At 38.6% G+C, this 27,896-nt stretch overlaps 1 protein-coding gene and 1 pseudogene across 1 annotated transcript; both read right to left on the reverse strand.

Annotated features, from left to right (window-relative positions):
* Positions 1-2,074: 2,074 nt before the first annotated feature.
* LOC121451350 lies at positions 2,075-3,558 on the reverse strand (annotated as a pseudogene).
* Positions 2,075-27,868, reverse strand: LOC121451634 (ETS domain-containing protein Elk-1-like). The gene is made up of 6 exons (XM_041657329.1): positions 27,629-27,868; positions 19,066-19,309; positions 13,708-13,740; positions 12,044-12,080; positions 7,100-7,226; positions 2,075-3,540 (listed from the first exon to the last, which is right to left on the reverse strand). The coding sequence occupies exons 2-5, from the start codon at positions 19,273-19,275 to the stop codon at positions 7,123-7,125; spliced, it is 384 nt and encodes a 127-aa protein (XP_041513263.1). The 5' UTR covers positions 19,276-19,309; positions 27,629-27,868; the 3' UTR covers positions 2,075-3,540; positions 7,100-7,122.
* Positions 27,869-27,896: the final 28 nt, after the last annotated feature.

Below are 27,896 nucleotides of genomic sequence, written 5' to 3' on the forward strand. Positions count from 1 at the left end.
TTGAGCACATGAGACCTTAAATCCCATCCCATGGTGACACACTTCCTCCAACCAGACCACACATGCTCCAACAAAGCCACATCCTAATAATGCCCTATGAGCTTACGGGGGAGGGCAGCAATTACATTCCAGCTACCACAGCATCTGTTCCAGAGCATTTCCCTATAAATTTAAAGATATATAAAAGATGCTTTGTCCTATCAGTTCGTTGATATAGAATTCTTGTATGGAGCTACTTTTAGGTTTTCTAAGGTATTTAGTTGACAGTTCCATACATTTATATATTATATCTTGATTAGACCACTCTCAACTTCTCTCATTCCCATTACCAAATCCTCCTCTACATGTCTCCCACACATATTCAAGGTTTTTTTTTTTTTTACCCAATTGTCTTAGTGCTACATACATGCTGTGGGTGTGGGCAATCTAGGAATGGATGACCTACCAATTCCCAAACCACCAAGGAAAGATGAACGCTGCCCCCACCACTATTTGCCATAAACTCACAATAACTCTTCACTTTGAAGTGTGGCCTCACAAATCCCTCCCCCATCTATGCTGGAATGTTGACTGGCTTGATCTTTTGTAGGTAATCATAGCTGTTGTAAGTTCATAAGTGCAACTCAACTTTTATTTCATGTTTGTGAAAAGGAACTAAATGTGAAGTTTTGAGAAAGTATAGCTAAGCAAGAACAATATTTTTTTATATTATTAAAAATTGTTTATTATTTTCAAATCTTTGGGCATTTTTCATTAAGAGGTACCTGTCAGAATCTCTTCTGGATTTTTAAGATCACTATAGTGTGAGTTCAGTGTAGTGTGGGATTGAACCAAAAACACTATTTAGTAGCATATAAGAAATGCAGAAATCAAATTATACTAAGATTTCAATTGATAAAATATTGCTTTAATACAAATCGTTTCTGCATATAATATTTTAAGACTAATGTACAACTTTATTTTATTTTATTTTTTTGGAGTTTTCTTTTTGTTTTATTTTTGCTTTTTTTTTAACTTTTTTTTATTGAGAAAAGAAAAAAAAAACAAATTTCCTCCTCCTCCCAGCCTCCCATTTCCCTCCCCCTCCTCCCACCCTTCTCCCCCTCCCCCCCCACTCCTCTCCCCCTCCCTCTCCAGTCCAAAGAGCAGTCAGATTTCCCTGCCCTGTGGTAAGTCCTAGGTCCTCCCCCCTCCGTGCATTTCTAGGAAGGTGAACATCCAAACTGGCTAGGCTCCCACAAAGCCAGCACATTACGTAGGTTCAAAACCCCGTGCCATTGTCCTTGGGTTCTCATCAGCCCTCATTGTTCGCCATGCTCAGAGAATCCAGTTTTATCCCATGCTTTTTCCGTCACAGTTCAGCTGGCCTTGGTGAGCTCCCAATAGATCAGCTCCACTGTCTCAGTGGGTGGGTGGTTTGCACGGAAGCACGGTTCTTAGTTAAGGGAGCCACCTTAGGGTTGGCAAGAGACTTGAACCTAGAGTGGCTCCCAGATACCCAAGCCGAGGTCCCCAGTTAGTTCCTTGGGCAGCTGAGGATGGGGAACCTGAATTGACCCTATCCTAGAGCAATAATGACGAATATCTTGCATATCATCATAGAACCTTCATCTGGTGATGGATGGAGACAGAGACAGAGACCCACACTGGAGCACTGGACTGAGCTCCCAAGGTCCCGATGAGGAGCGGAAGGAGGGAGAACATGAGCAAAGAAGTCGGGACCACGAGGGGAGCAAGAACAATATTGAGCAAATTATTTTCTATGCTTTATTCACCACTGTGAACTTCAGGTTGACTTTGAATTCCTGATTTTTCTGTTCCACTTTTTCATTAGTAGGCACTCTGTACTTTCATACCTATTATAATATGTTGATATATATGTATATAATATATCATATATGTGAGAAGTGAGAATTTGTGAATTGTGTGTGTGTGTGTGTGTGTAAGAGAGAGAGAGAGAGAGAGAGAGAGAGAGAGAGAGAGAGATGCTTGCACTGTATCTACCACTAACTATATCCTAGCCCCAGAATTTTGATTAAAACAAAATTATAATGAGTTTCTCATAAGTCAGTAGTAACTGCCATTTGCTCTTTTATTTTGAGAAATTGGATATCAAGCCCATGTTTCTTACACAGTAAACAAGAGTTCTGCCACTGAGCTACACCATCATGACTAATAATAATAATAACCATAGCAAGGCTCAGTAATTACATTTTGTAGGAAAAAATAGAAGTTATTTTGAGACATTCTTAGTAAAATTATTTTCCAGACAGAGGCCTAAGAAAAAGTGCCCAGCAAGCATTGTGCAGAAGACAACAATGACTTAGAGACACTGAGTCAATGATGTGTATGTATACATCTCATTTCTCTTACTTGCTGTGTTTTCTACTTGATTCTCCCATCCTTACAAATATATATCCTTGAAAATGTTTGCATAGTAAGTATAGTTACTGGTGACCCATGATTAATTTTAGTTGTTTCCATGATTATTTTTGGCTGTGGACTCATTTCATGAGTAGTATTTCTTTTTTGTATCTTAAGACTTCAGAAGAACGTAACTTTTTAAGGAATACACTAATTATTATACCCTAGATTAATGTATCCATTATTCTATTATCATACTGGGATCTCTCTCCAATGCTATAAAAATGTCTTCTAAAAGCCTGACTCAGGTCCCTATTCCTCAGGCTGTAGATGAAGGGGTTCAACATGAGAAATACCACAGAATACATCACTGAGGTAACCGAACACTCTCTGGAGGTATAGGATGTTTGAGAAGTGAGGTAGACACCAAGGCCTGTACCATAGAACAGTGAGACTACTGAAAGATGGGACCCACAAGTAAAAAAGGCTTTATATTTCCCCCCTTTAGATAAAAGGCACACTATGGAGTTGATGATTTAGAGTAAGAGAAAAGAATACCTAGCAAACCTGTTCCATGGTAGAGCAAGACATCATTGGCATGGGTACCTGAGCAAGCAAGCTTGAGAATCTGAGCAGGTTCACAGAAGTAGTGATGGATTTCTGTTTTCTTGCAGAAACACACCCTCAAAGACATTAATGTTTGTAACAATGAATAGGTCAGACAGATTAGCCAAGATAGTAGAAGCAGAAGACCACAAAGGAGAGGGTTTATGTAGCACAAGGGGTGACATATGGCCACACACTGGTCTTAGAACATTACTGTCAGTAACAAACTATCCAATCCAGAAAAAAAAAAACATGAAAAAATACATCTGGGTGAGGCAGACTTCATAGGTGATGGACAATGTTCACTAACATCTTGAGAACTATGGTGGAGATGAAACAAATGTTTGTGAAAGATAGGTTACAAAGGAAGAAATACATTGGGGTCCAGAGGTGGAAGTCAGAGCCAATGGCCAGGATGATAAACAGGTTTCCTATGATGCAGACCAAGCAAATTAACAGAAACAGTCCAAATAGAAGTGGTTAGATATCATCTTCTTTTGAAAGTCACAAAAGGATGAAATTTGAAGTGGCTGTTAAGTTCTCTGGTTTCAGATAATTTACAGTTTCTCCCTGGAAAAAAGCAAGCATAGTTACAATAATGAGTTTCAAAATCATTCATGGAGAATTGTATTTTATTCCAAATATTTTATATGGTTTACTGCCCAAATCTGCTGTTTCCACCACCACTGCTTACAGTGTCTTTGAGGGCGGAGACTGCTTGTTCATTTCACGACTGCCCAGACCCAAAATAATTACACAGAAACTATATTAATTGCAATACTTCTTGGCCTTTTAACTTAGGCTTTTTGTGAACTAACTCTTAAATTAACCCATTTCTATTAATTTATATTTTACCGCGAGGCTCATGGCTTACCGTTAAGGTTCCTGGATGTCTGTTTCCTTCAGCAGCTACATGGCATCTCTCTTTGACTCTGCCTACTCTCTATATCTCTTGCATCCTGACTATATTCCGCCATGCTATAGGCTGAAGCAGCTTCTTTTATTAACAAATGGTAGTAAAACACATTCCTAGCCTACAAAGGGAAATCCCACATCATGCCTTTTCCATTGCATCTTTCCCAGCTGATAGTAATTGATATCCTCTCAAAATTTCTAAAAAAGGAATCTGTTTTTATGGACATCTCCCCTGTACCTTGTCATAATTTCATTTTACAGACCCAGGGAAATGTTTAGATAAGCATTGATAGCTTGTAGAATTCAAAGACATTTTCTCAGACTATCCTGCTCTCTTTGATACAAAGGATAGTTTGAAAATTTTTAAAGGAAATCTCACTATGGCTACATTAGCTTTCTCAATCCTCTCTAGCCTTCTAGCTTTATCATGTCTTAATCCCAAATATCAATTCAAAAACTCAATCATACACTTATATTTTCCCTGCATATTTACATTTTTCTTCAATTTCCTTATATTGAAAGAACTTTTCTAATTGCTTTTATATTCGCTATGTTGAAGTGACTTTTCAATTTCATTTTCATTACATATTTCCTATACTTCAGACAATATTGGACAATAAGTCCTGCACTTCATGTATTCAATAGGTCACACATCAAAAGTATCTCAGTTCCCTAGTATGCAGATGGCTTAGTTTTCATCTTCAACAACTTGAAGAGAGATACAAAATAAAACAAAAATAAAAACATTTAGAAAAAGAAAAGGAAAACAGGCAAGGTATGGAAATACATTTCTCTAATTGCAGTACTCAGGTGAATGAAGCAGAAGGATCTTAAACTTGAGGCAGAGAACCTGGAAGACCCATATGGGATCAGATGTGTGTAATGTATATGGTACAAAGCCTATCATGGTCTGGTTCAGTCGAACCCTTCCAGATGCCTGTGGCTCATATCTACAATAAAATCTTTCCCTCAATCAAACCTAGTAGTGATCATGCTCTCATTTTCATTTATCTGGTGCTCTCAATATGAAAGTGGCACATATGAACTACCTTATAAGGTACTCATACTCTGTGATGGTTAACTTCTGGATTATGTTTCAATCAGAAATGGCATATCTGTGAAAAGAGTTCCTCAGTCATGAAATTCAAAAGCCCCAGCTCAGTTCATCCTCTAAGCTTCCAGTGTTGGGAGGCTTTGAATAATTAGACATCCTAAATTATGTTTTAAACTTAAATTACTGTGCTTAAGAGATCTACCTTAGGCTCTTGCATTCCACAAACACTGTTATCCTTAAATCTCTTTAAGGTCATGGACCCAGAGAAAAGAGACTGCAACTCCATTGAGCCAGTTACACATGTGGTAAAGTATACAACAAATATGTTGCATATTTTTAGAATTATTTTAGTTAACTAATGCTGTTCAATTTTCAGTAGTTATTACCTGAGGTCATCATGCCCACCTGACAGAATTACACTTTGCTTAAGAAGAAACCTTTATGGCAGGCCTTAGGGAAGCCCAGGACTTAATGGTGGTTGTCACCCCGTGTTGCACTCTTGAATTATTCTTTAGAGGCATGTTCCCTAGTAGAGAAATGAGCCTAATGGATAGTTGTCATACTGTGGTATTTTGTGAAATTTGCCATAGAATTGAGACCTAATGGCTGGGAATGGAATCCAGCAGCTGGTCAATCTTGGTGAACAAGCATCTGCATCTTGGCATTTTTATTGCTAAATAGGCCATTTGGATTATTCTTCCTGTTCTAATTTACCTTTCTTAAATCTCTGGTGTTGTGGGATGCATAATTCCGGGTAAATATTTTTAGGTCAAACGTGGAACCCCCAAAATGGCAGTGCTGGAGACAATGTCCTAAACAGAAGGACTCTGACCAAGTAAACAGAAGCCCAAAGTCAGCATTCCACAGGAATCTCCTAAAGTGGGTTTTTGTATACTAGGACCTCCCTTAATATGCACCCAAATGTCAACTACCTCATTTAAGGGTATCTAGTCAACAGGAGCATTCTGCATCACCTGCAACTCCTACCCTGTTGTCTGCCATATAATACCCACTTGCTTTTTCACAATTTTGCTTCTCTCAGATTCCTTACATATGTAAATTAATGCCTACATGTGTAAACTAATAATGTCTACAATTCATGGGATTAACTGAAGACCAATGTGTGTTATCAGTGAACAGCCTTTCATTATTTTCCTGAGTGTATATAGTTATTTCAGAGAGTTTTTCATGTATTTAGAACAGGGCATATAGTCTTTATATTTTGTTTTATAAACTGGAAGAAAAAATGAATAGCTTTATTTTTGCTGTCAAATTGAATCTCCAGGGGGCTGAAGAGATGGCTCAGAGGTTAAGAGTACTGATTGCTCTTCCAGAGGTCCTAAGTTCAATTCCCAGCAACCACATGGTGGTTCACGGCCATCTATAATGAGATCTGGTGCCCTCTTCTGGTATGCAAGCATACATGGAAGGAATGTTGTATACATAATAAATAAATCTTTTTAAAAAAATTCAATCTCCAGTAGGATGGTCCCATGTCCCTTTAATAGTATCTGAAAAATTAAATGCCTCCAGAACTAACAAAATAAGTTCTTCATTGTTTTAAAAAGCAAAACAAAAGGGAACCAGGGAGGGTGAAAAAGTAGAAATTGCCCAAATCTGACATTTAAAAAGCACACAGTAGAAGATACTGAATCTTTTGTTTCTCTTGAGTGGATAGAGGATAGTTATGGGAATGTTTTCCCATACAATAATATAAGAAAATGTTAAAAACACAGGACAAGTCACTGACACACCTAATTTTTTTCTCTCCTACATTTTCTCCAGATTAAATTTAGCAGCCATATAGTATCTGATCCCAGTTCTCAGCAAAATTGAATTTCAGTATCATGTGTTCCTATTGCATAATGATTAAAATGTCTCAATTTTCATCTTTTCTTTTTCAGTGCCACTTGGTATTCCTCAAAATTCTCTCTCTACAATTTTCTGCACCCAGATAGTTATCATCCATTTTTTCCCATGTTGAAACTAATTGATATCTGATTATCTTCATGTCAGTAAATGAAAACCTATCAATTGTTCACACATTGAATTATATTTAAGAGCAACTCAAAAGAAAAGAGTTTAAATATGCAATAAAAGATAATTTCTATTGACTATTATCACACTGTATATACTAAAGACATTTCAATAAAAACTTACTGAAGAGGTCAACATGAAGATTATTAAAGACACCAGGTAAGGTGGCTCACATCTGAAATTTCAGTACCCATGAGACTGACGCAGAAGGATCTCAAGTTGAAACCAGCTCTTTCTACATAATGAGACCCTGATGAGGAAGAAAGGGGAAAAATACAAAGTAAATATAACGGAAGTAAGATGAGTCATGGTTTTAATAGCATTCAGAATATGCTAGGGCTGAGTAGACAATATTATTTTGTTTTCTTGACATTGCTGAAGGACATAGTGGAAGAGAAATTAGAAGCTAACATGAAAGAGCCCAAGAAGACTCAAAACAGAATAAATTATTCCATGGCCCAATTCTTCTCTAAATAAATTGGCTGAGAATATGATATTGAAAATGATTATAGAATGCCTTAAGACACAAAGAACATACCTATCAAAATTTTTAATTGGCAATGTTTCTGATTTATACCTGAGATATTACAGTGTATGGTGGTAAGTTTCCAATGGTTCTTGCCTAATTTTTCATAAACTGGTACATTCCAATCTCACTAAGTATGACTTTAATGTAATGACTGACTTCCAGTAAATATTAGTGTCTTGTCAAACAATGTTAGAATGAAACTCTCAGCATTTTCTTGCCAACCATCTCCATCTCAGGAAACCAAAAGAATTATTTATTTTTTTATCTTTGCTTTTTATTATTGATTTTATTGAGTTATGCACTTTCTCTGGTCACCTCTCTTTCTCTACCCTCCCTTCAACCCTCTACCATGGTCCCCATGCTCACAATTTACTCAGATGTTGTCTTTATCTACTTTCCATGTAGATCCATGAATGTCTTTCTTATGGTCCTCATTGTTGCCTAGGTTCTCTGGGATTTTGAATTGTAGGCCAGTTTTGCCTTGTGTCTAAAGGACACTTATGAGTACATATGATATTTGTCTATCTGGTTCTTGGTTACCTCACTCAATATTATGTTTTCTAGATCCATCCATTTGCCTGTAAATTTCAAGATGTCATTATTTTTTTCTGCTGTGTAGTACTCCATTATGTAAATGTACCACATTTTAATTACCCATTCTTCAGTCAAGGGGCATATAGGTTGTTTCCAGATTCTGGCTGTGACATACAATGCTGCTGTGAACATAGTTGAGCACATGTCCTTGTGGTACAATTGAACATCCTTTTGACATATACCCAAAAGTGGTATTTCTGGATCTTGAGGTAGGTTGTTTCCTAATTTTCTAAGAAATACCCATACTGACATCCAAAGGGTCTGTACCAATTGCAATCCCATCAGCAATGAAGGCGTGTTCCCCTTACCCCACATCCTCTCCAGTGTAAGTTGTCATCAGTGCTTTTTATCTTGGCCATTCTTACAGGTATAAGATGTAATCTCAGAGTTTCCAGGTATTTGTGGGCCTTCTGGAATTAGCATTGCTGTTGAATTTTAATTTTAAGCCATTGTGATTTGATAAGATATATGGGGTTATTCCAATATTTTTATATCTGTTGAGGTCCTCTTTGTTACCTAGTATGTTCAATTTTTGGACAGTTCTTTTAGTGCTTAGAAGAATGTACATTCTTTTATGTTTGGATGAAATGTTCTATAGATGTCTGTTAAGTCCATTTGAGTCATAAAATCTGTTAATTCTTGATGTGGATCAATGGCCTGTACCATCACATATTTTAAATAAATGCTGATTGGCCAGTAGCCAGGCAAGAAGTATAGATGGGGCATCCAGGCAGGAAGTAGAGGTAGGCAACAAGTATGCTGGGAAGAAGGAGACACAGTCTGCAGTCGTGATCCAGACACAGAAGCAAGATATGACTGCCTTGCTAAATAAGGTACCAAGCCACGTGGCTAACATAGATAAGAATAATGGGATAATGTAAGTTATAAGAGTTAATAAGAAGTCTGAACTACTAGGCCAGTCAGTTTATAACTAATGTAGACCTCAGTGTGATTTTTTTGGGACTTAATGACTGCGGAAACTGGGCAGGACAGAAACCTCAGTCTACAAATTCCCTTATTTCTTTATTAGTTTTTTGACTGACAGACCTGTCCAGTGGTGAAAGTGGAGTGTTGAAATCTCCCACTATCATTGTGTGGGGATTAATGTGTGATTTAGGCTTTTCAAGTGTTTCTTTTACATATGAGGGTGCCCCTGTATTTGGGACATAGATGTTCAATATTGAGATTTACTCTTAGTGGATTTTTCTTGTGACTAATATAAAATGTCCTTCTTTGTCTCTTTGATTGAGTTTAGTTTGAAGTCTATTTTGTTAGATATTAGTATAGCTATACCAGCTTGTTTCTTAGGTTCATTTGATTGGAAAATTTTTTCCCAACCCTTTATTCTGAGGTGATGTCTGTCTTTGAGGTTGAGGTATGTTTCTTGTAAGCAGCAGAAGAATGAATTCTGGTTCTGTAGCCAATCTGTTAGTCTGTGACTCTTTATATGTGAGTTGAGTCCATTTATATTAAGAGATATGAATAACTAGTGATTGCTGTCTCCTGTTATTTTAGTTATCATTGGTGGTGATGTTATTTTGTGTGTTTTTCCATACTTTGGGACTTGCTGCTATGAGATCATCTATTGTCTGTGGTTTTGTGGATGTAACCAACTTCCTTGGGTTGCAGTTTTCCTTCTAGTACTGAAAACAAATCTATGTAATAGTCATGCAAATTAGTTTGTAATTCTTCTAGGCAATGATTGTGATGGGTATAGCCTTGATCTAAATTTTGAATTCTGACATATCCAAGACACCATGAAATATTTATGCAGATTATTCAGGCTTCCATTAGTAGATTATATTTAGAAATATATGTGTATTTACATCTTTAACATAGTAAATATTAATGTAAAAAGAGGCTATGAATTTGTCAACACAAGAAGGGTACAGGAAAGCATTTGGAGGGAGGACACAAAAGTGAGAAAATATATAATTACGTTATAATCACAAAAAGAATAGAAAAAATAAATCACTGCCTAAAATATAAACATACATGATTTGAAAGAAAAGGAACCTGAAATGTCATACAAAATAATGAAAAAACACACAACTTCATAACATAAAATTGAAAACTAATACACAATTATGGAATTTATCAAACCAATTTCTTCTCAGATATATCAACTGAGAAAATGGAAATTGTATCAGATTCTTTATATGAAAAACTTAATTCTCTGAAAATTATATTAATCATTCAATAAAAAATCATATCAAATCTCATACTACATCATTTAATTAAAACCATGTGTTTTAATTTTGTAAGTTCTCCTACAACTTGGAGATCAGAAGAGTAAAATTGAGCCTCTTCCTGAGCTAATAAGAGTTATACCTTTCCTGGTATATTCATTTTTGCCCTTTCTTTTCTATATTAATATTTTTTTTTTGGTTTTTCGAGACAGGGTTTCTCTGTGGTTTTGGAGCCTGTCCTGGAACTAGCTCTTGTAGACCAGGCTGGTCTCGAACTCACAGAGATCCGCCTGCCTCTGCCTCCCCAGTGCTGGGATTAAAGGTGTGCATCACCATATCCTGGCAATAATGTCCACACTTCTTAATTTTACCTCCATTGTTTATTGTGTCATTTATTCTTAACCCACCCCCCCAAAAAAAACACTTCAACTTTAGGGGAACTGTAAAATCACAGCATTGGGTTCCATAACTGAGGGAACAGAAAACTGTTAGAGTGATGTGAAGATATGACTCAGAGGAATGAACATTTTTTTGCACATGCATGAGGTTCAGAATTCAATTACCAGTTTCCATATCAAAAATCTGGGTATTGTTAGGAGTGTTTGTAACCTCAGAACTTGGTAAATAGATAAAGGCAGATCTTAAGTCATGACTAGCTAGACAATGTAGCCTAACTAATATTCAAGACCAGTGAGAGGTAAGATACAGAGTAAGATACAGAGTAAGCAAAATTTACCTCTGATCTACACATATTTTCACAAACAACCACCACCAAACTAAAAATGTTCTAGTATACTTGAAAATTTAAGAATACATGTCAAACATCAATTTAAACCATGAATTTGAGAAAATGACTAAGTTCTTTGTTTAGACCTTAAATTTTAATTAATTCAACTAATTTAATCAAATAATTTAAGTTAGCTAACAATTGAATTTCAATCAAATTAATTAAACAAAGTATAATTTTGAATCTCCTGTGTCATGTGTTACTAGTGTGACATCAGGCATATTATAACAATTCAGTTTAGTCTTCTGAGTTGACTACAGGTGTCATAACCATGAGTATCATGGTTATATCTGAAAATCATGATAATGAGCCTGTCACTAAACAGATGACAAGAGAAATTAAATTGAGTCAAATATTAAGAATGGAAAGTATCATTTCACTCAGCAAAAATATCATCATTTGAAGCCTCAGTTGGATCTGGATTCTTAACAAACTTTTTATTCTACTGTTATTATTTTTATATTGTTCTTTGATGGACTTATGATAAAATCTCATGCTGCATGCCTTCCAAGCAAGTCTTCAATGGTAGAATTGCATTGCACCCTTAACCAAGACAATTTTATTCTTGTCCTTATAGGAGTATATTTTATTATTCATTTGCCTTTGTATGTTTGTTTGACAAAAGTTCTCACTATAACACTGAGGCCGACCTGAAGGTCATGATTCCCTTCCATCACTTTCCTATGTGGTAGAGTCATATTCCTTCATGAACATATCCAGACAGACACAATGATAATAATTACAAGATATAAATATGAACAAAACAATATAAAAGCATTAGGGTTGTAGAGCAGCTTAACACCTAAGAAGAATAAAAGTCTTAAGGGGGTCAATTTCAGAACTTTAAAATATTTAAGATCCTATGGGCTAGAAAATGAGGGAAGGCAAACAGAAAAAAAGAATCCATGAGAGCTAGATGTTAATATTTAAAAGTTTGCAATATGTAATATCTTATCAATGAAGAATACCTGAAATTTTGTTCATCAGTGGAACTTTTCCTATATTCTGGGTAGGAATGAAAATGGACATCATAAAAATTTATACAAATATACAAATAAAGATAACTTCTTTTATAAAAAATTTTATTTCAACAATCTTTACTTCAAATTGTGTTTATCTCAAGTGAATTGAAAGTATTTTGGGGTGTCATGACCTGTCAGTGTTCACTAGATCTAATCAATACACCTGTTTTATAATTGAATTACTCATGTGAGATATTTTCTGTTCATTCTCGCTTGAATTTTTATCAAAATTAAATATCTTGGAAACTTGAAATAATTTTTCCATATTGACTGAACATATTACTAAGTTTCACTGAGGAATTAAATCATGTTTTGACATGTTAGGAGAAAGAAACACTCAATTTTAAAATTAAGATAACTTTCTTTAAAGAAAATACAATTGTCCTAAGAAAAAATTTGAACTGAAAAGATCTTAGGATGTTATAAGAAGGCCAACTAAAGGTAGATGATTTTAGAGAAAATGCAATCACCATAAAAATGAATGAATAGAAAATATCTTAAGATATCTTAAGAAGGTCAAACTATAGTTCCAGACAAAGCTTTGCTTCCAGTGTGGTCCTATGGTCTTCAAATGTACATAAGTGGGTTCAATTTGATCCAAAAATATAACACATCTATCATGAAAGTTTGGATTAGATATATATCTAAGAAATAGAATATTTTACTAGATTATAGCAAACCAAAAAGGTGAATTTAATCTTAGATCTTCCCTTGAGACCCTGTAGAATTTAAAGAATATAATGACGCAAGGTAAGGAATAGATGTAACTACATAATCCATATTCATGTTTAGCATGTGCAAGGATTTGGGATCTACCATCAGAATTTACCAAAGAAGAGGAGGGGCTGGAGAGATGGCTCAGTGGTTAAGAGCATTGCCTGCTCTTCCAAAGGTCCTGAGTTCAATTCCCAGCAACCACATGGTGGCTCACAACTATCTGTAATGAAGTCTGGTGCCCTCTTCTGGCCTGCAGACATACACACAGACAGAACATTGTATAATAAATAAATAAATTTTAAAAAAAGAAAAGAAGAGGAAAAAAGAAAGAGAGGGAGGGAGGGAGGGAAGGAGGGAGGGAGCGAAGGAGGGGAAAATGAAAAATATATAGTTACCACTGTAAAATAATTATTTGTAAAAAAGAAAAATAAAGTAATTGTAACTAAGTGTGGCACAATATGCCTATCTATGATACGAGGACCTTACTTGGGATGCTGAGGCAGGGTTGTAAGATAAATGGTAATCGGAAATAACAAAAGCAAAATGCCATTAATTCTTCTATATGTAACACTAAATTTAAATGAAGATAGGACAAGATTGTATGGAAATGGGTCAGCAGAAGCTTTGGGAAAAAAGAATGAGGGAAGGTAGTAGATGCTGGATACAAGCAAATTACAATAATATATATTTTGAAATATTGCATAATGAAATTTTTGTGTATCAACTAAAAAGATAAAAATTTATTTCATCGTTTGTATTTTATCAATTAATATTACCTTAGAATCAAGTATAGAGAATATTTTGTGCAGGCAATAAAAATAATAAATGTTTACCTAACTCAGAAGACAATGTTAAATGTTTATACATTCAGGTATATTTGAAAATACACTTACCTGAGAATATTCAGCTGATAATTTTCTGAGAAACTAAATCATAAGACACAAAATCAGAAAATGGAAAAATGAAGAAACTATCTGAAACATGTAGAATATCAAAATTTTATTTGACTAACAACATTTGACAGAACTATAATCTAGGTTTTTTCTTAATTTTGAAATTTTTTGAATATATGTTTTTATTTTTGTGCACAAGCCAGTTGTGTGCAGATACCCAGAGACCAGAAAATGGTGTAGTTTCCCCCTGTGGAGGAGATAAAAGCTTTTGTGAGCCCCCTGATGTGAGTACTGAGAACAAATCTTCAGTCCTCTAGAGGAGCAGGAAGGGCTTTCTAACTGTTGAATCACTTCTGCTTGCCAGGTTTTAGCTCTTTTAGCTTGTGTACTCACAATGAAAATTCAAGGGTATAAACTTTCTGCAGCTTTAGAAGATAAACTATATATAACTTCTTCATGGTGTCCTTTATTAGAAGGATTATTTTCTCCAAAGGAAATAGATGGAAATTTTACTTTCTTCTTCATGTGTAGTTGTAGCAATAGGGATCTTTTTACTGTGTTCTTGGAATAGTTATATCAAAGTAATCCTCTTTAATATATATATTTTTCTTAGAAGGTTTGAAGATGATATATGTAGAAACAAGTGATTCTCACAGAGGCCATCAGAGAAAGGGTTGTAAGAGTTTACCAGAATGAAGAAATATTACTAAAGGCATATTGCCCTGGAGTTAATCCATTTTGTAGTATTTTATCAAAATACCTAGGACAGGTAAGCTTTATTGGAAAAGGAATTTATACAATTCAAAGTTTCTTTTTGTATTAACTTACTTTTTTAATTTATAAGAATTTTTAAAAATATACCAATCCAAATTCCCACTCCCTCCTCTTCCCTCCTCCCAACCCATCACACACCTTCCCACCCTAGTATTCACTTATGAGAGAATATATACTATATTCATTTTGGGGGTCTCACTCAGGATACTGTTTTCTAATTCCATCCATTTGCATGAAAAATTCAAGCTCTCATTGCTTTTTACCACTGAGTAATTCTTCAGTTGAGGGGCATCTAGGTTGTTTCTAGATTCTGGCTATTACAAATAATGTTGCTATGAACATAGTTGAACAAATGCTTTTGTAGCATGATTGAGCATCTTTTCAGTATATTCACAAGGTGGTATTTCTGAATCCTGAGGTAGGTTCATTCCCAATTTTCTGAGAAACCAACATACTGATTTGCAAAGTGGTTGTACAAGTTTGCAATTCCACCAGCAATGGAGAGTTCCCCTTACTCCACATCCTCTCCACCATAAGCTATCATTAGTGTTTTTAAATTTAGCCATTCTAACAAGAGTAAGATGGTATCTCAGAGTTGTTTTGATTTGCATTTCCCTGATAACTAAGGAAGTTGAACATTTTCTTAAATATCTTTTGTCCATTTGAAATTCTTCTGTTGAGAATTCTCTGCTTATTTCAGTACACCATTTTTAATTGGGCTATTTAGGATTTTAATGTTTAATTTCTTGAATTCTTTATATATTTTGGAGATCAGTCCTTTGGCTGATGTGGGGTTGGTGAACATCTTTTCCTATTCAGTAGGCTGCCTTTTGGTCTAATTGACTCTGTCCTTTGATTTACAGAAGCTTCTCAGTTTCAGGAGTTCCCATTTATTTATTGTTGCTCTCAGTGTCTGTGCTACTGGGGTTATATTAGGAAGTGGTCTACTGTGCTCATATGTTGCAGTCTACATCTCACTTTCTTTTCAATCAGGTTCAGTGTAGTCTGCGGGAGAATTGTCTGTAATCTGTCAATCATGTTTTAAATAAATTCTGATTGGCCAGGCAGAAAGTACAGGCAGGAAAACTAGACAGCAAGTAGAAATGATGCAATGAGAACAGGAGAATTCTGGGAAGGAGGAAGTTGATTCCTCCCACTCCTGTCCAGACCACCGAGGAATCAGGATGTGATTTGCCAGCTGAAAAAGTTACTGAGCCATATGGCAAAAATAGATCAGAATAATGGGTTAATATAAGCTACCAGAGCTAATAAGTAGCCTAAGCAAATGGGCCAATAAGATTTATAACTTATAGAGATCTCTGTGTGATTTTCTTTGGGGCTTGCTGACAGTGGGGAACCAGGTGGGACAGAAAACCCCAACAAGCAAGCCCAGCCCTTATGTTACAAATGGTGCCTACATGGATAACTGCATCCACAGAAAGGCTGAGAAAGCTTAGGAAAGACTAGAATAAAGCATTTCGGTTTTCAGCTGTAGCAGGAAAAAAAGCTGCACTGTTTTAAAATGCTGGCTTTCTGGGCTGTCCTGCCAGGGAAAACTCTGACTCTTTCAAGCAGGCCATCCCGACTATGGAGGTATGGACACACTGTTGCAGTTTGCTTCCTGGCAAGGATCTTGAAATGTCATAGGAGCTTTTGAGTGTTGTTTATGCACACACTGTTGCAGCTTGCTTTCTGGCAAGGACCTTGAAATGCCAGAGTTGTGGCAAAAAACTTCTCCATATTTCTTAGCAAATTAAAGACCCATGTGGTCAGAAAAAGAGAGATATACAGTAAAGAGAGATCCAAAGAGGAAGAAAACCTCTAAATGGTTTATAGTGTGTTAAAAATTTATACAGGCTAAAGGTTAAAGTTCTGGAAAGAAAGAAAGAAAGAAAAAAAAAAGAAAGAAAGAAAGAAAGAGAGTAGCTGGTTGTGGTGGCGCACGCTGGTAGGATTTGCCTGGGAGGCAGAGACAGACAGATCTCTGTAAGTTCAAGGACAGCCTGGTCTACAGAGTTATTCCAGGACAAAGATATACAGAGAACCTGTCTCAAAAAGTAAAAGTAAAAATAAAAGAAATAGAGGTTAAAGTAAAGCCATGTAAAGATGGAAAATACACAGAGAATCTTGATACTGTATGCTATTATGCTCTCTTTAAATTGTTTGAATGCTGAGGAAGGAGCAACAGCTGCTAAAAGATATTTGCTTATAAATGCTGCAGAATTAATTTAAGATAGGTATTTTGAAAATACCTTGACTTCAAAATTGAAGTCAAAGGTATGTTACTTTGGAGAAGAGATTTTGCTTTTGTTTCCACAGAAAATGAAAGGCTGTGGATTTATTCAGAGTTAAGAAAAATCCAATTTGATCAAGGAAGACCACCTGAAAAATCTCTAGCATAAATAGATGGCCCAGATGCCTGAGTTCTTCATCCAGAACAGGTTCAAGACTGCTGCCTGAGATGATCAAGACTCACAGGACACTTCAGTCAGGACTTGATCATAACTCTAAATTTTCTTGAGGTCCCCATAAGATTATCAGCACCCCCAACCAGCTGGAAGTAGCCTGGAATACTACGCCCACATTCCCAAAAAATGGACGATGGATATTTTCCTTTTTTTTTTTTTAAAAAAAAAAAAAGAGGGGGAAGTGGTGTGGGAGAATTGTCTGTAATCTGTCAATCATGTTTAAAATAAACGCTGATTGGCCAGGCAGAAAGTATAGGCAGGAAAACCAGACAGCAAGTAGAAATGAGGTAATGAGAACAGGAGAATTCTGGGAAGGAGGAAGTTGATTCCTCCCACTCCTGCCCAGACCACCGAAGCAGCAGGATGTGTTCTGCCCCACTGAAAAAAGGTACTGAGCCACATGGCTAACATAGATCAGAAAAATGGGTTAATCAAGATGTGAGAGTTAGCCAGTGAGAGGCTAGAGCTAATGGGCCAATCAGCTTATAATTTATGGAGACCTATGTGTGATTTTCTTTGGGGCTAAACAGTTGTGGGTTACCAGGCAGGACAGAAACCCAAACAAACAGGACCCTCCATGTTACAAATGGGAGCTCACCAGCTCTAGCTGAACTGGGAAGGAACAAGCATAGGACCAAACTAGTCCCTCTGAATGTGGTTGACAGTTGCATGGGTGGTGCAGACTGAGGGCACTGGGATTTGTCTCTACTGCATGTACTGGCTTTTTGGGAACCTATTCTCTTTGGATGGATACCTTGCTCAGCCTAGATGTAGTAGGGAGGGCCTTGGACCTTCCACAAAACAAAGTGCCTTACCCTCTCTGAGGATTAGGGGGTAGGGATGAGGTGGGAGGGGGTGTAGGGAATGGGAGGAGGGGAGGGAGTGGGAATTTGGATTGGCCTTTTTAAAAATAAATTAGTAATAATAATAATAATAAAAACCCTGTCCTCCCCAGCTTGCTCTTTGGTCAGGAGATTTTGTCACAGCAATAGAAACCCTAAGAGAGATACATATGGTTTGGAGGGTTCCAGGGATGTCCTGGTGGTCTCAGAGAGGATCAGAATGAGGTAGTCATTAACACTGCTTTAGAGGTTTGAACCGAAAGAGTAATGTATGAAACTGGAATATATGCCATAAACTTTCAAGGACACAAAGCACAGGTGAGAATTACTATTTTTTTTGGAGGAATCTGGGGACGCTAGGTATTTTGGTGGAAGTCTTAATGCTGGTCAAGTATTTCAGAGTATCCTTATATTTTTCAGAAGATAAATGAAAAGGGATAATTATTAATATTGTTTTGAAGGTTTATACTGAAGAAATAGGAAATTATTAGTATAAATATTGGGGAAGAGGAAATATAATGCAGATCTGGGAGTCTAAGAATGTAAGATGAGAAAATCTAAAATTTGAGCTGCAGTAGTGATATAGACACTGAGGTGCTGTTCTAGGAATCTAAGAGGAGTGGGCTTGGAGCTGGCACTACACGTTATTCTGGAGCATTTAGTTGAAGGCAAAGACCTGTAAGCCTAGCACTCTGGAGACTAAGACAAGAGGAATGAGAGTTTGAGGCCATCCTCAGTAACACCAAGAGACCTGCTTCAAAAATAAAAACAAAATAAAGGAATAGGAGAAAATAAAACAATTGATTAAAGATATTGGGGTTTCTAGAAAGTGAAGTAAGGAATGTTAGTATTATAATGTCAGGATGATTTTGAGTCTAGGGATAAGAATATGGATTGTTTTATAGTGAGAGAAGATTATATATAAAGTAACCAGGGGAACCCACAATTAGTCTGAGGGTTCCAGAAAACACAATTATCTCAAAGCCTGCGGGAAACTAGAGGATAGGTCAGAATTTGATAAGTTTTAATATTGTTTTCAAAGTTATAGCTACAGTAACTGGGACAAAAAATGAAATTTCTAGGCCAGAAGTATAATTCCAGGAATTGGGGGGTAGGAGGCAGGAGGACAGTGAATTTGAGGCCAGCTTAGGCTACGCAGTAAGTTTCAAACAAATCTATACTACATTGGGAGACCCTGCCTCAAAAGGGAAAAAAAAATCAGAAAATAGTTTTCTGGTTTCAAGGGTTTCCAGTCTTGGTTTCTGAGGCCATACCTTGTCATAGTAGTACTGCAATGCCCGGCTGAGCTTGTCGTAATTCATGTTGGTCTTGTTCTTGCGCAGCCCCCATAGACGGGCCACCTCCTCTGCATCCACTAACTTAAATTCACCAACATCCCGTGAGGTCCAAGAGATGATGTGGCCATTACCTTGTTCTCTCAAAAGCTGCAGCAGAAACTGCCACAGCGTCACAGATGAGTCCATCGCTAGGGAAGTGCTCACGCCATTCCAGAGGTACCTGGAGGACAGCAAAAGGGATTTCTTTCTTGTTACCTTGTCTCCACCTCTGTTGCCAAATCCCACTACTATTCCCTAAACCATCTCCTAAACTCCCTTATACAGCTTTGGATGCCTCTTGCATTTCACACGTGGGACGAAAGCGAGTTAAAAGAAATATTTATGTATATATATGTATGTCTGTGTGTATGTGAACATGTGTATGGGTGCCAAGGGAGACCAGAAGAGGGCAATGGATCCCCTGGAGCTAGAATTACAGCCACTTATGAGCTGCCCAACATGGGTTCTAGAAATTGAGCTCTGGTTCTCTGTGAGAGCAGCCAGCACTCTTTACCACTGAGCCATCAGCTCAACCATGACAAATATGCATCATTAGGAGCTAGAGGGAAGACAGGATAATACAACCTGAGTCCCAAAGAGTTCCATATCCTAGTTAGAGTCTGACTGTGTTATGCTACATAGCAAAACAGAATTTTGAATGAAATTAAGATTACAGACCTTAAGACACAGCAAGCATTCTGGTTTTATTTGAGATCAACTTCACTGTATGAGCTCTTTTAAGAGCAGAAAAATAAGGCTGAAACATTAGAGGCAGAATGGCAGGAGAGGCAGTAGATTTCAAACATGGAGGGATTTTTCCTGCCATCCCTGAATCTGGAGAAGGCTCCAAGACAAAGAAGTTGGGCAGGTTCACGAATCGGGAATGACTCTCCACCTACAGCCAGTAAGGAAATTTCAATATCACAACTCAAAGGACAACCTGAATGAACAGGCAACAATTCTCTAAAAAGGACTAAAGTCCCACCAAGACAATAATAATGTTAGCCTGGTGAGAACAGTGTTGGATTTCTGCGCTACAGAACTAACACATGATAAATGTGTAGTTATTTTAAAAAGACAGTGTCTTATTATGTAGCTCAGGCTGGTCTTGAACTTCTGTCTCAGCTTGCTGAGTACTGGAATTAGAGGTGTGCATAAGTTGGAGATTATTTTTTTATATTTATTTATTTATTATGTATATAATATTCTGTATGTGTGTATGTCTGCAGGCCAGAAGAGGGCACCAGACCTCTTTACAGATGGTTGTAAACCACCATGTGGTTGCCGGGAATTGAACTCAGGACCTTTGGAAGAGCAGACAATGCTCCTAACCACTGAGCCATCTCTCCAGCCCAAGTTGGAGATAATTTATATAGCAGTACTAGAAAACTAGTGAAATGTCCTTGACTTGACTCTTACAGTCTTCTACCCCATTAACTTTTTGAGGGTGTGCCTTTTGCTAGGCCCTTGTAAACACTGTTCACTGCATATGGGGCTCCTTTCCTGTATTGAACAGTCATCTTCCAAAAAAAAAAAAAAACACAAACCCTACTCAAAGTTCAAGTTAGGTTTATGAAGCCTTCTCAAACTGAATACCTACACTTTTCTGTCCCTCAATGGTTTAATCTTTAAAAAAAAGATTTATTTATTTACTACATATACAGTGTTCTGTGTGCATGTAGGCCAGAAGACACCACTGGATCTCATTACAGATGGTCATGAGCCACCATGTGGTTGCTGGGAATTGAACTCAGGACCTCTGGAAGAGCAGCCAGTGCTCTTAACCTCTGAGCCATCTCTCTAGCCTCGGTTTAAACTCTTGATGCTATTGCCTCCATCTCCTGAGTGCTGAGATTATACATATCAAGAATACATGGCTGCTGCTTCTTTCTGAAGAGCTAGAGACCAACTCCAGGGCCTCATGCATGTTAAACACATGTTTTTATCACAGAGCTTCACTATAAACCCATGTCTTTCTTTAAACAAACATGTAAACTATTATGTTAGGCACTGCTCTAAGCAGAAAGGCTGGTCTACTGGACAATCGGCCTCAGTCTAATGCTAGACTTCTATGTTTTGAATCCTTGTTCTGCCAGTTATTAGCTGTGTGATCCTGGCCAGATTCATTAACCTCTCTGTACCTCAAATTTTTTTTCATTTGTGAAATAGGGACAGTGACATACCCATCTATAAAACAGACACTATGCACCATTATCATTGTGTGAATTAAATATAACCTACTTGGGGTAAAGGCTTTAAGAATTTTCTAGCCAGGCGTTGGTGGCACACGCCTTTAATCCCGGCACTCAGGAGGCAGAGGTCGGCGGATCTCTGTGAGTTTGAGACCAGCCTGGTCTACAAGAGCTAGTTCCAGAACAGGCTCCAAAACCACAGAGAAAACCTGTCTCGAAAAATCATAAAAAAAAAAAAAAGAGAGAATTTTCTAATTTGTTCAAAAGTCCTTTTCCTGCTATCTCTAAATCCAAAAAGCTCCAAGAACTGTTGTAATGCTTTTGGCAACAAAACATGATTTGAAAGAAAGCAAGGCCCATTCTGGTTTTTATTGATCCTGCTTAGTGTGAATGTTCATGCATTCTGCTGCAGGGATCTAAAAGCAGCTGGTGACAGAGCTGCTGAAGATATTATGTAACGTATCATATGTGCACGCTGCTACCTTTCCAAACTGAAAAATTCACAATTCTGAAATACATCTGGTCTCTGGGGTTTTGGATAAAGGCATGGGCTGTTATTTTTATAGGCACTGAGTCACTTATTTCTCATCCCGACTCTGGAAAGTAGGCATTTTTCCTTTTGTTTAAGGACATATTCTTATTGTAATATCACACCTAATTTATATACTGAGGCAAGAGATGTCCAAGTGACTTCACTATGCTACACTGCTGTAGGTGAAAGACAGTTCCTGCATTTGAACCAAGTATATTCCAGGGATCTAAGTGTTTGTTTATGTTTAGAGACAAGGTCTCATACAGTCTATGCTAGCCTAAAACTTGCCATATGGAGGATGATCTTGAACTCCTGATTTTCCTGTTTCCACCTCCCTGTGACTGAACTTACAGGGATGGGTCACCATGACCAACTTCAAAGGATCTGAGCATTTAACCTGCACCAGGTGTGCATCAGGTCCTTTGAGTATATACTACACCTTCCAGTTCAATGTTTTTATGGGATTCCTTAGTATTTAAACAAATGAGTCCCTGTTTCTTGGGTCTTCTCTTGGGCTATTTCTGTTTGTTTTGCCCAGTTGCAATGTGTTAGTTTTTGTTTTGTTATAATTTATAATTATCAACCCTTTGAAGCCTGTTTCCTTTCTTTTTTTCTTTTTTTGGAGATAGTGTTTTTCTGTGTAGCCCTAGCTGTCCTTGAACTTCCTCTGTAGATCACGCTGACCTCTGCCTCCTGAGTGCTAGTATTAAAGGCATATGCCACCAATGCCTGGCTTCCTGTTTGTTTTCATTTTGCTTTTATTTTTTTGAGACAGGGATTCTCTGTTTAATATCCTCAATGCCCTGGAGTTTGCTCTGTAGACTAGGCTGGCCTTGAACTCACAGAGGTGTACCACCTCTGCCTCTGAGTGTTGGGATTAAAGGTGTGCACCACCACGCTAGTTCTGTTTGTTTTCTTATGAGATACAGAAAGAGAGTGGATCTGGATGGGAGGGGAAGTAGGAAGGAATTAGTGGGAGTAAGAAGGAGGGGAAACCATAAACAGAATGTATATTATTTGAGAAAAAAAATCTATTTTCCATAAAAGGAAGAACAAATCAAAATATTACTTCAAATGATTACTCCTTTTAGGCACGCCCTGAAGAGGAAGGATGTTTCTTGTCATCCCATTACTGCTCTTTCCATAAGCAAACTGGAGCTAACCTTGAACCATCTAGTCCCTGATGGGACTCTGTTAACCATCCGTCCACCTGGCTGGGATTGTTAGGTTAAGAATAAACCTTCTAAGGTTTTGAAGAACTTATATCTATAGCTTTATTCTTTAATCTGAATGAAATTACAGTATGATTGTCTCATATGTCTGAGCTAGTTCAAGGTTCATTTAGCAGGCACAGTGTTAGGCAGCTATCCAAATTACAGTGCCAAACAACAGTGGACCAGAGTCCCCTCCTCAGAGTTTTAAAAGACTAAAATATACCCAAGACGGACTTCTTTCAGAGGCCCAGAGTCCACTGTGGCTCCTAGTGGCGAAGACAGGCAACTTCACTACCTCTTCTTTTTTTTTTAATATTTATTTATTTATTTATTATGCATACAATATTCTGTCTGTATGTACGTTTGCAGGCCAGAAGGGGGCACCAGATCTCATTACAGATGGTTGGAAGTCACCATGTGGTTGCTGGGAATTGAACTCAGGACCTCTGGAAGAGCAGGCAATGCTCTTAACCTCTGAGCCATCTCTCCAGCCCCCTCACCACCTCTTCTGAGCTATGCTAAAATCTGGCAGCTGAGTGAAAGCGGCCCAATTAGTAGACAGGGGGCTGAATTTGATTATTGCTTCTCTCGCACAATCCTAATGAGAATTCTCGTCACCTGCCCTTCCTAGGTTTTCCTTTTGCTCCTCACCTCATTTACTGGGTGCTCCAAAACAGCTTAGGACACAACAGAGAGGAATCTAGTATGATTCACACATTCAATATCTCCAAAAAGAAGAAAACACAACACAATACAACCACCCTCCAAAAGGTGGATTATATTATGACATCCATTTCTCAGACAAGTAAGTGTGGAGCTAGTAGTTAAGTAACTTGCCTAAGATCTCATCATTGGATGAGATGTTGGATGCTGGATAAATTCTGACTCAGCATCCCTAGCTACTCAAGGCCAGTTCTCTATGAAGAAAATAGAGACAGGCGAGATCCCAGAGTGACAATGATGTGAGCAGGACAGGCTTCCCCGGGGAAGTGACATTTGAAGAAGGGGTAGTAGAAGTCATATTGATGTCCACGGGAAGGATAATTTTGGTAAAGGAAATCGCATATACAAAAGCTCTGAAGTGTCTACCTGAGGTATCATGGTTCCTAGGATAATTCTCAAGTTCTAGTCCCTAGCAGGTAGAATTAACTTTTCCTCTGCACAATCCAATGCATGGAGTAACTTGCTTGTCCTTGCAAATTTGTTCTGTCTCGGTCTTCACAGCCTCACATTCTGCCCTGTTATGTCTGTGTGGCTTTGAGCAAGTTGCTCAACTTTTTTATGTCTAGTTGAACATCTGTAAAACAAGGGATTTTACTCTCAAACCAAAAAAGAATTTTAAAAAAGTATGCCTTCCCTCAAAGGCTTTTTATAAGGATTCAACATGCCAATATATGTAAAAGACTTAGAAAAGTGTCTCTAGAACATGGTAAACAGTCAATAAATGTTAGCCCTTAGGTTGTGTGTCATCCTTCTTCCCCCCTCACCCCCGCATCAGGCTCTGTTCATACTTTGTCTTTTGCCTCCCCCCCCCCCCCCCCCCGGCCACTTCCTGCCGACTCTTTTCCAGCCACACTGGCTTTGGACAAGCAGGTACAATGTGACTTCATGGTCTTTGTACTGAGTGTTCTTTCTGGTACACTTTTCCTTTACACATTATGGATTCATCCTCTGTTTCCTTCAGGCCTTAATTCATGAGTCACATTTCCAAGTGTAGCCTGCCTTGTTCCAAGATTATCAAACATCTTGATACTCCAGTCCTGTTTGCCCCACTTAAGTTTGTTCCTTAGCATTTGTATATTACACTATTTTTACCTATTTATACAGTCTTTCTCCTTCACTTTTAGTAACACCTGCTTCCTATGTGCAGGGATTTCTGCCGTTTTGCTTCTCCATATCGCCAGCATCTAGAATGAATGGCTGGTTGGTATTCACTAGGTGCTTAGAAAATAGCTGTTAACATTTAAACAATCCCAACAAGTATCTTAATTCTTGCATTCCTTTTCTTCTTTTGTTTGTTGCCTAGTCCATCCTCATATTGATATCTGGGATATAATTTTCATATTCAATTTTGTGACAGGATCTTACTCCATAGTCCAGGTTAGTCTGAAAGCCCAAGTTAGCATTTACTTCCTGAAAAATCTCTCTTGGTCTTCCATGCTGGAAATACATAGTTGTGAATCACCCATGCACAGCCTAGATAGATAACATCTCCCCATCATTTATTTGTGCACCAATTCTTTCAAGCACCTACTTTAAGAAGGTACATTTTTAGATAAAGAGTGATCACTAAGTAGATAAAATCTCTAAGTACCCATTCTGAGGAGAGGCAGACAATATAACGATCTGTATAGCATTTCTAACGGTGACAGAGTAGAAAAGAACAAAGCAAGCAGGAGACCCGAACCCTGCTGGGTGTGCAAAATCAGATGGTCAAGGGGAGGGGTGGGTGTTGACTACTTTGTTTTCAACAAAGTACCCTTTGAAACATGTGCCTTTATATAGTATAAGCCAAGCACCAGTGGGACAAATACATGTTTTACTGAAAGAACACTACCCAGATGCAAAGACAGGAAAGTGTTCACTGCAACATCTGCTCTATTTGATATCACCGGCAGCACATGTCTATTAACACATCCTTTCCACTCACCGCAGCGTTCCTAGAAACATCTTTAGTGTGTTCCCTGCACAGTGTGCTAAAATTCTTTTGAGAATGGCACCTGAAGAGAGCCTAGGAAGTTACCGTACAGAAATGTGGGAGTAGTGTTCAGGGAGAAAGAAAAGCTAATGCAAATACCCTGAGGCTTGCCTGGACCTGCTGCTTCTGAGAAGCGGAGAAGAGGAGGCCAGCATGACTATACCATGGGGTCTGAAAGGGGAGGTGAAGGAGCTAAGTACATATTCTCTCTTCACACTGGAAAGGATTATAGTTTCTGCCTCCCCTCTTTCAGTCCAGTACAGGGAAAAAGTAAAGTCACAGCACTGCTGGGACTGGGGGTTGATGGGTTTTGAGACCAGTGTGGAATGGAGATAGCTCTGATGCAGAAGAGCAGGAACAGAAACCTGGTAATTGGCGCGAATGTGTCCTCATGTGGGATGCAATGAGGGAGACGGGGCACTGGGAAAATGTTTCTTGTTTTAAGTAGTTATTGGACCATTTCTCACTAAGGCTTTTAACCTCCATATGCCCCATTTTTGTCAGTAGCCTGTCTCACAAGGCTGTGATGAGGACTAAGCAAGCTGGAGACTATAGTACACTTAGCAAGTGGAAAGTGGAAAGGTTAGCTCGGACTGTCACTAACATCAGTACCACTCCTGTACTTGAGAACTGTATCAAGGCAAAATGTCTAAGTGTTTAAGAGTGTCTGTGAGGAAACATATAAAGTATACAGTGTAAGTCCCTGGGTTTCGGAAGTACACAGGATCGCCTAAGAGATGGGGCAGGGAAGATTGATCGAACACATGAAGAGGAGGGAAATAAATTGCAAGGCCTATCTTCCTCGGGGACAGATTGCAAGCACTGGACTCAGACGGATATGAGAAATACAAACCCTGAGGTGGCAGGATGCTACTGAACAGATCTATTACAAAAGGAGGCAGATATGGCGGACTCCTGTACAATAGCAGAGAAGAGCCTCACATAGTGATTAAAATGAGGGACAGGAGCCGGGCGGTGGTGGCACAAGCCTTTAATCCCAGCACTCGGGAGGCAGAGGCAGGAGGATCTCTGTGAGTTCGAGGCCAGCCTGGTCTACAAGAGCTAGTTCCAGGACAGGAACCAAAAGCTACGGAGAAACCCTGTCTCAAAAAAATTAAATAAAAAAAAAAAAAAAAAGAGGGACAGGACAAGGCCATAGACTGGGCTGCCGAAAATGGAAAGAAAGAAAGAAAGAAAGAAAGAAAGAGCACTAAACTGACCCATTGTTAAAAGGAAGCAGCTCAATGGCTAGAGTCTACAAATCAGGGAGGAAAGTTAGGGCAGTGATAACTAGAGTGATGTGAATGCAGCCATGCAGACTAACCCGCAGAAAGATGGGGGCAGAGGGAGGAGGCCGGTAAAGTCATGGGTTTATGCACTGGGGATTCAAGGGGGCAGAAATATAAACTCAGGTGGACTGACTGTTAAACAAACATTGTGTCCCTGGAGGGGGCCCAGTGCCACGAACTGATTCACTACAACCAAACATGAGAGGCTCCATAAACAAGGCCACAGAAAGATCCCCTGAAAGTGGAGGCTAGGAGACATGCAAACACTTGAGAAGCATCTACTACTAAAGGAAGACTGGACGATGCCACGGACTGGTTCCCAGTCAGTGGGGGTTGGGGAGGGCAAGACATGGACGAGTCCATTAAGTTGGGGGTGAGGAAAAACATCGACCCATTATACAGACCCAGTAGGAGGTTAGGCCACACTCAGATCCACTGCAAGGGGCAAAAGGAGCTGGAAATGCACACCGTGGAGCCGAATAGCAGCAGGCTGGGCCAAGCCACATCCCATGCGCGGGGGCGAGGATCCATGGGGTCATGGATGGCGCCCTCCACCTTGTGGGCCTGGGGCTCACCTGCGTGTGGCGCGGTGGTGGCGGTAGCGGCGGCAGCTCCGGGGGGCGGGGCTCCATGCGAGGCCCCACCGCCCCCCCAGGCCCGAGTTCCAAGGCGGTGGTTGTGGCGGTAACGGGCTGCGGGAGCAACAACTGCGGCAGCGGCAGCACCCAGAAGCCGCCCCTGCGTTTCCCCTCCTCTCACGTGGGTCCTCAGAGGAGGAGCTGAGCGTCCTGTTGTTTGTTGATTGGCCAAAAAAAGTCAAGGGTTGAAGACTGAGGGGGACTT

This window comes from Microtus oregoni, unplaced genomic scaffold (assembly GCF_018167655.1).
Source record: "Microtus oregoni isolate MIOR12 unplaced genomic scaffold, Mior012 000008F_ref0000371, whole genome shotgun sequence".
Taxonomy (NCBI): domain Eukaryota; kingdom Metazoa; phylum Chordata; class Mammalia; order Rodentia; family Cricetidae; genus Microtus; species Microtus oregoni.